Genomic DNA, 8,428 nt, shown 5'->3' on the forward strand with positions numbered 1-8,428 from the left:
TCATTAATGGACATGTTAAACGATTGGGCATGAATATGCTCCAATCTGCAGGTGGCTGCTTACTAACAGGTAAACTTTTAAACCTGAAGAAGCTTATGCCTGCCAACAATAATATATTAATCAGCAGTAAATCAATTCTCCAGCAGCAAGCTAAATGAGAAATCCAGCTGAGTAATAAACCCAGATTGAATGTAGTACAGTTAGTATTCGCTGAGATGTTTCATAGCTCTCAGTGGAAAATCAGTGGTCCATATCTAAACAGATACATGTCACAGCGACCAAGTCATTGAATCCACTGCAGACATAGAATTATTCTCGACAAGTAATAATTGACCACACTCAGTCTCCCTAGGTAAAATCAATAATATTAGGCTAGAGAATCTAGTACTCCCTAGCTAATCAATAATATTAGGCTAGAGAATCTAGCACTCAATGCACCCAGCATTCTTGAATTTATCAATACCACGAAGTCATCAAGCAACTTTTACACTTGTAAATTCACTAGGACCAAGGTCCATTATTCCTGCGCTTAAGGTTTTCCAAGAAGACCGTATTAATTCCATGTTTTCTGCACTAAGAGTTAGTGAAAATATTTGCATCAATTTTTGTCTGAGCTGTTTAATTCTCGTTACTGCATATTACTGTGGGAGCACATCATGAACAAAATTGCAAATTTACCAATATGTAAGTGAACATACCACAGAGAACTAATAACCCGTGAAACGTTTAGGCAGGGAAAGTGTTACGAATTATCTTCAATAGGATTAATTGTAGCAATAATTAAAATTCCAGCAATCTTAGGTTTCCCATCGTTTAATGCATTACCATTAGACCATAAGCACTGTTACCCAACATGCTTAACGAGCTCAATTCACAGCTCACCCCTGAATTAGCGTAACAATTGACCGCCCTGTTGTTCATAATGATGTTTAAACACTAAATGTTCCATCTCTCTAATTCGAGCACTGGTCACCCGAGAATCTACATAGATTCCTTGCTTAGCTATCCTTCAAGAAGGATCTTGCACTAATAAGCCAAGCTGACCCTATAGCTCATATGTGAATTAACGTAATAATTGAGTGCTTTATTGTTCCCCATGCGAATTCGAGCTCAATTTTGCTCGCCATGGTAATCGAACGCTCTATTGCTCCACTTCTTTAATTCAAGCTCAATATAGCTCACCTTGTTAACGAGCTCAATACAGCTCACCATGTTAACGAGCTCAATATAGCTCACCTTGTTAACGCGCTCAATATAGCTCACCCTGCTAACGAGCTCAATATAGGTCACACTGTTAACGAGCTTAATACAGCTCACAATGTTAATTTGAGCTTATTGCAACCCACAATGTTAATTTGAGTACATTATTGCTCACCACAATAACCTTGCAATTATTATTGCTCACAATTTAGCTTGTAACCCCACTAAGAATTAGTGAGTTATCACAATTAGCTTAGTCCTCTACTTAGGTAGGTCAGAAATTTAAACCATCTATTTAGGTAGGTATTAGGGACTTTAGTTAGTGTCAACTGAACACCAGCCTAGTCTGTACTCACAATTAAATACAGTTTACGACTTATAGGGACTGATTTAAGAAAATAAATTTCTCATTTAAGGCTGAGGATGTATTAATAATGAGTTTCCAGTGACAAGCCTATGAACTGCAATTCAATTAGCTCATAAGTCAGAATGACTAGGCTACTAATCTCACTATCGACTCAAGAGCCTTCCTTGATTTTAATGAATAACCTTTTCAGTTCTCTAATATTACATTATTTTAGCTAGTTAGCAATTTAGTTATACTATTAGTGAGAATGTCTACTGCACGGCAGTGCATATTAAATCAAATTTCCTCGTTTGAGTTTGGGGTGATCATGATGCTCAGTGATGTGTTGTTGTCTAGTAACTTAATAGTTATAAGTCACAGCGACCCTAGACAGTGACCTTACTCTAGTATCGAAGTCTCCTTCATCTTGAATGATCCAGTGAATAATACTTTAATTACTGTATAATAATGTAGAATACAACTTATACAACAATGTTATCAATCTTGAGAACATTTTCTGAGTTTACCTATAATTCGGCAACTACGTAATGCAACCATTACATGTCGCTTTGACCCTAGTTGTTGAGTCTACTGTAAACTTTAGTGAGTTATTGATTACAGATAACTTAATTATTCAATGTTTCAACATTTAACATAAGTTCCCTAAGAAGACTTAGAGTCTTATCTGTCTCTGACAGATTCACGACGTCCGTTATGTGCGTTCTAACGTACTTACATACTAACTTTAGAATAACTTCAGGGAAAGGAAAGGTACGTCAGTACTCAACGCTGAACTACGACCCGAGAATTCTACCCCCCCCCTCCCTCCGGAGTTTTGTTGAAAATAATCCAACATATAATTATCATTGTATGCTAGGCATAGTATATACTAATCCTAGTAATTTGTTGAATTAACATAAATTAATATTTTCCTATCTGCACATCATTTACTAAATTCTTCCCACATAGAGGGACCGTATAGCCAGATAATACCCAGCAGAGATATAAATATTGTGAGCATGCCAGAGAATTGAATAATATTCTCGCCTTTTTTCAGTATTCTTTACGAGAATTAATACCTGACAATGTAACAACTAGTGATCCAATAACAACGAGTTATCAACTGAAGGATCACTATATAACAGTTTATCTGTTATCTTAAACTAACATGAAGGAAGCAGAAAATTCTCTCCATTTCTCGTTTAATAGTCCATTTTATTACACTAGTTATCTGTTTCCCTTTTCAGTAAAAATAGGGTGGTCCTACGGGTAATTCGATTCAATCAATTAAATATCATTATATTAAGAGTTAGCTATCCTTCACGACATTAACCCCGTAATGACTTGAGCTCTGACCAGGTCATCACGATGTGTAGAGCTCTGCCAGGTTATTTCTGTATGTAAAGCTCTGCCCAGGTTATTTCTGTATGTAAAGCTCTGCCCAGGTTATTTCTGTATGTAAAGCTCTGCCCAGGTTATTTCTGTATGTAAAGCTCTGCCCAGATTGTTACGGTATATAGAGATCTACCCCAGGTTATTACGGCATGCAGAGCTCTGCCCAAGTTATTACTGTATGTAAAGCTCTGACCAGAACCTGGGCAGAGCTCTACATGCAGTAAGAACCTGGACAGAGCTCCACATCCAGTAAGAACCTGTAAAGACCTCTACATACAGTTCGAATCTGGGCAGAACTCTACATGCAGTAGGAACTTGGGCAGAGCTAAACATGCAGAAAGAACCTAGACAGAGCTCTACGTACAATAATAACTCTCTCGCAATAACTCAATAACTCTCTCTCTCTCTCTCTCTCTCTCTCTCCCTTTCTCTCTGTTGTCTCTGTCTGTCTGTCTCTCTCTCTCTCTCTCTCTCTCTCTCTCTCTCTCTCTCTCTCTCTCTCTCTCTCTCTCTCTCTCTCTCTCTCTCTCTCTCTCTCTCTCTCTCTCTCTCTCTCTCTCTCTCTCTCTCTCTCTCTCTCTCTCTCTCTCTCTCTCTCTCTCTCTCTCTCTCTCTCTCTCTCCTCCCTCTTTTCTGTTTTTATTTCAGTTCTCCTTTCGTTACCTTTTCGTTATATTTTTATAGAAATTTCAAGTATATCGAACTTATCATATATCATCTCTTTTTTATCCATTCCTCCCAAATTGCTATCATTCATAGAAACCTATCTTTCCTTTATTGAGCCTTGGCAGGTATGGATTCAGATATGAAGCTCTTCATTCTTTTGTTCAACTATGCCTGTGGTGGAGGCGGGGCCCCCACAACCGTGCACCTTATGCCTGTGGTGGAGGCGGGGGCCCCCACACCGTGCACCTTATGCCTGTGGTGGAGGCGGGGGCCCCCACAACCGTGCACCTTATGCCTGTGGTGGAGGCGGGGGCCCCCACAACCGTGCACCTTATACCTGTGGTGGAGGCGGGACCCCCCACAACCGTGCACCTTATGCCTGTGGTGGAGGCGGGGGCCCCCACAACCGTGCACCTTATGCCTGTGGTGGAGGCGGGACCCCCCACAACCGTGCACCTTATGCCTGTGGTGGAGGCGGGACCCCCCACAATTGTGCACCTTATGCCTGTGGTGGAGGCGGGACCCCCCACAACCGTGCACCTTATGCCCGTGGTGGAGGCGGGACCCCCCACAACCGTGCACCTTATGCCTGTGGTGGAGGCGGGACCCCCCACAACCGTGCACCATATGCTTGTGGTAGAGGCGGGGGCTCCACAACCGTGCACCTTATGCCTGTGGTGGAGGCGGGACCCCCCACAACCGTGCACCATATGCTTGTGGTAGAGGCGGGGCTCCACAACCGTGCTCCATATGCTTGTGGTGGAGGCGGGGGCCCCACAACCGTGCACCATATGCTTGCGGTGGAGGCGGGGGTCCCACAACCGTGCACCATATTTCATGTACTTCCAAATGATTTTTTTTTAAGTTTCAGGTATAAATCAAACATGAATAATAACAAATAATGAAGGAATATTCATTTAACGTGTATATACAATGATCATAACAGAAATATATACAGTAAGAAATATAAATAAGATTATCACCTCAGAATATTATCATCAATTTACTGGCTAGTGAATAGTTAAATATATAATCCGCAATTACTACACATAACTGTAAATAAATAAGTAGTTCAAGCATGCAAACTGTCAAGTCAATTTATTGCTGATCTTGACTGTGAGAAAATCATGTCAAGATTATCGAATATTGGTGACAATGACAAGATCGATTAAGGTTTGTGGAAGTTTCCCTCCAAACCTTGGAGCATTTCAATTAATATATACATATTTCTAATAACAGATATTTAAAACTTTTACTTGCCCCTTCCGCACAGAAAAAAACATTGTCTGAATATCTGTGTAAATATTATTGCACTTCACTCATTTTTTGAAGATAAATAGAACTATCCGGGTCCTTGTGAATGGAACAACAATGTCCGAACACCCCGGGTTGAGACCTGTAATTTGTTCATCACCGGCCCCTCACACACTGACTCAGCTACATACTCACTACATCCACCAGTAGTGTCCACACACTGTGCTGGTGTTGTCTATTGCTGCTGCGTATACGCTACATTCACTGTCTGCTGCATATGTAGATGCTAAGACTTTTCCTGACTCTTCACGTTGTTGATTACTTCAGGTACGAAATATATATATTTGTTGTTGGATTTCATTAAAAAAATACATTTAAAGCTGTAACTTTAGTGTGTAGTTTGAGCTATTAATAACATTCATAATTTCATAAAAGCAAAATGTGATCATATATCGTGGCCTCACCTAACTATATGCAGACGATGAGTCACAATAAGGAGGCTGAAGATGTGATGACCAAACCACACACCAGAAGACGACACACAAATCGACTTGATGATGGTTCAGGACGAACGGAAACGTCGTCGTCTCCTCATCTTCTGATGTGTTGTTTAGTCATCATCTCACCTGACTATAATTCCCCTTTATATAACCGATAATTTAATATATTAGTGTTACATGATTATATTTCTTTTGTATATTTATAATGTCATAAAAATATGACCCTCAATTTAATTTGTTCGAAAACTTCCCTGACCTTATTCATAAACTGTCACCAAGTGGCACGACATTAATCACCACAACCTTCTCAGTCCCTGACTAGTTGATCATCTACCACTTACATGAGATTACAAGGAGTAAAATTAAGGGAATCAAACACAAACAGACAACATTGCACAGAAGAAGAAGGGCACACAATTTCAGTTGCTGATTTAAAATAAGCAATATTTTAATATTATATTTTTAGCTTATTTCAATATAAGGAAACTCTTCTTAATGTGGAGAAATTTCGTTTAGAATGTTAACAAAAAAGTATCTGAAATAAACTAAAATGTGTTTTGAAAGCAAATGACGATTTTTTATATAATGCAATGAATGTGTGAAACTTTCTCTCGAAATGTTAAATTTCACTTAAAAAGCTGATATTCCTTCAGCACACTTGTTTGTTAATGTTTTGGTATCATCAAGCACCTTATTGGCTATCAAATCTGTTGATACATTCACTCATTTATTTATCGAAATAAAGTATTAGCTGCATCCCATTATTAGTAAATCAAAGATTGCTGTCGCTGATTATTTATGGTTAATATCAGTAAAAAGCCCAGAGCTGTGCATTGAGTGGTCAATCAATTTAATTCAGAAAGTTTTCGAAAGTTGTTGTATTAAATTCCTTGAAATACCTAATTTGTTTATTATTAAAGATTTTCAGATTTATTTCCCCTCTTTGGCATATACATATACATCTTTACTAAATTTCATATATACGAACCTGCTTATGTACATTTTTTCATACGTATTTGTACACTTTGATATATATATACATATGTATCTTCTCACAAGCCTGCACACCATCCCACACATACATTTGACCTTATTCGAGCACATGTGCCCTTCTCATAAGAGCATGAACACCATCATACAAGTAAACATAACCTGTCTTATAATATGACGCACATGTTTTGACAAGTACCTGGGCTCCTTCTATAACATACAAGAATACAAAAACACCAGAGAGCAGAAGACGATGCCAGAGGACAATGAATGAATACCTCAGTGTGAGAAGAGAAGTGGCAATACAGTATGAAGACAACGTAATAAATATAGCAAAAACTAAATGCATACTGCTTCACAGCCACATCAGGAGGAATGGGATTGAGGAAAGATGTGATAAAACTGAGAACATGGGAGGATAGGATCACTGAAAATGACAAGGAGGCGTGTAAGGAACTTAACAAGTCTTCACAATTTTCAGTGCCTAAACAGAGAAATGTTGAAGAGCATGTGGCTGGTAATGCCTTGGTGAAATGCCTCACAACCACAGTGGATTTTCTCATTGATGTATATCACGTTAGTGTGATTTCTGTGAGTACCTAAAGTGCACTACACTTCCCTACCTTTCTATGCAGTACAGTGTTGAACTACTTTAACTTTCACCCGAGTGCTTGAGGGTCTTATAACAGGCTCGGTTTGGTTTCAGGAGGGGCTTCCAGACTTACTGTGATTAATGTAGAAATCCGGCTGTAAGAGTGTTAACAGTTTGGTTAGTTGTGGTACAGTGGTAGAATATGTGGCTGACAATACCATGGTCGCGGGTTCGCGTCGCCTCACAGCCCTAGTGTATTTTCTCAGAGAGGTGGTGTTAAATCGAGCAACACTGGAAGAATGTTTGATTATCAGAGGTGATGTAATTATGTATTGATTGGAACTGGACGTAACAAAAGCTATGGGATACTACTATGAATACTACAAGAGGGAGCATAAGAGAGAATCTTATCATAAATACTACAAGGCATGTACGAGAGTATTATGCATCATACTGCAAGAGTCCATACTACAAAAGTATCATTAGAGAATATTATAAGTGTATCATGCTACAAGAAAAAAATAAGTGTATCATGCTACAAGAGAATAATAAGTGTATCATGAGAGAATACTATAAGAGTATTATAATCTCATCATGGATACTACTAGAGGGAGTATTAGAGAGAGAGCATATTATCATGGATACTCTATGAGGGAGTATTAAAGAGAATCTCATCATATATACTTTTACAGTAGGCATCCGTAAATCCCGTGGGGTTATGGAATTGTGCCCCTGGGTATCTAGTTGGATGCAGCACCTGCTGTGGCTGTGAAGGCCAACCCGAGAATGACAGTCTCGACTGCAGCGAGCGCAGATAAACGACGAAGCGGGTGCGTCTGACAGTGGTCGAGACCACCTCTGAAGTCTCTTATCCTCTGCCTACCACTACAGTTCATCCCTCGAATTGCTGGAGCCCCTTCTGCACTTTGCATCTCCAGACAGATCTATCCGCAGCTGCTGCCTCCCAAGTGTTGATGTCGATGTTCATCTGCTTGAGGTCGTGTATGCAGGCCTCTTTGAAACGCAGCTGGGGTCTTTCAGTAGGCCTCTTTCCTGATGCCAGTTCTCCATATAAGAGGTCCTTCAGTATGCTGCCATCTTCCATGCGTGTGACATGTCCCAGCCATCGCACGCGTCTGTGCTCCAGGAGAGTGAACATTGATGGGGCTCCTGTTCTCTCGAGTAATGTGTTGTTGGTGACGTGGTCTCTCCACGTGTTGTCAAGGATGTGTCTCTGGTTCCGCATGTGGGAGATATTGAGTCGTCTCTCCTGGCGAGAATGCAGGATCCAGGATTACGAGCTATAGAGAAGTGTACTCACCACACATGCCATGTAGACTTGTGCCTTGGTGTGCACTGTCAGTTTGACATTTTCCCAAACGTGCTTTGTTAGCCTCGCCAGTGTTGTTGCGGCTTTCCCGATACGCCTGTTGAGCTCAGTGCCCAGGAAAAGGGTATCTGAGATTTTGGAGCCCAGGAACATAA

At 40.1% G+C, this 8,428-nt stretch overlaps 1 protein-coding gene across 1 annotated transcript; it reads right to left on the reverse strand.

Moving 5' to 3' along the window:
* Nucleotides 1–7,835: 7,835 nt before the first annotated feature.
* On the reverse strand, nt 7,836–8,189 carry LOC138351826 (uncharacterized). Its single transcript, XM_069303836.1, has one exon. It carries the CDS (start codon nt 8,187–8,189, stop codon nt 7,836–7,838), a length of 354 nt encoding a protein of 117 aa, XP_069159937.1.
* Nucleotides 8,190–8,428: the final 239 nt, after the last annotated feature.

Source organism: Procambarus clarkii, chromosome 51 (assembly GCF_040958095.1).
Source record: "Procambarus clarkii isolate CNS0578487 chromosome 51, FALCON_Pclarkii_2.0, whole genome shotgun sequence".
Taxonomy (NCBI): domain Eukaryota; kingdom Metazoa; phylum Arthropoda; class Malacostraca; order Decapoda; family Cambaridae; genus Procambarus; species Procambarus clarkii.

What these genes read in the sequence shown, in the direction of transcription:
- LOC138351826 (XM_069303836.1), bottom strand. Translation starts at nt 8,189, where the DNA reads ATGCGGAACCAGAGACACATCCTTGACAACACGTGGAGAGACCACGTC.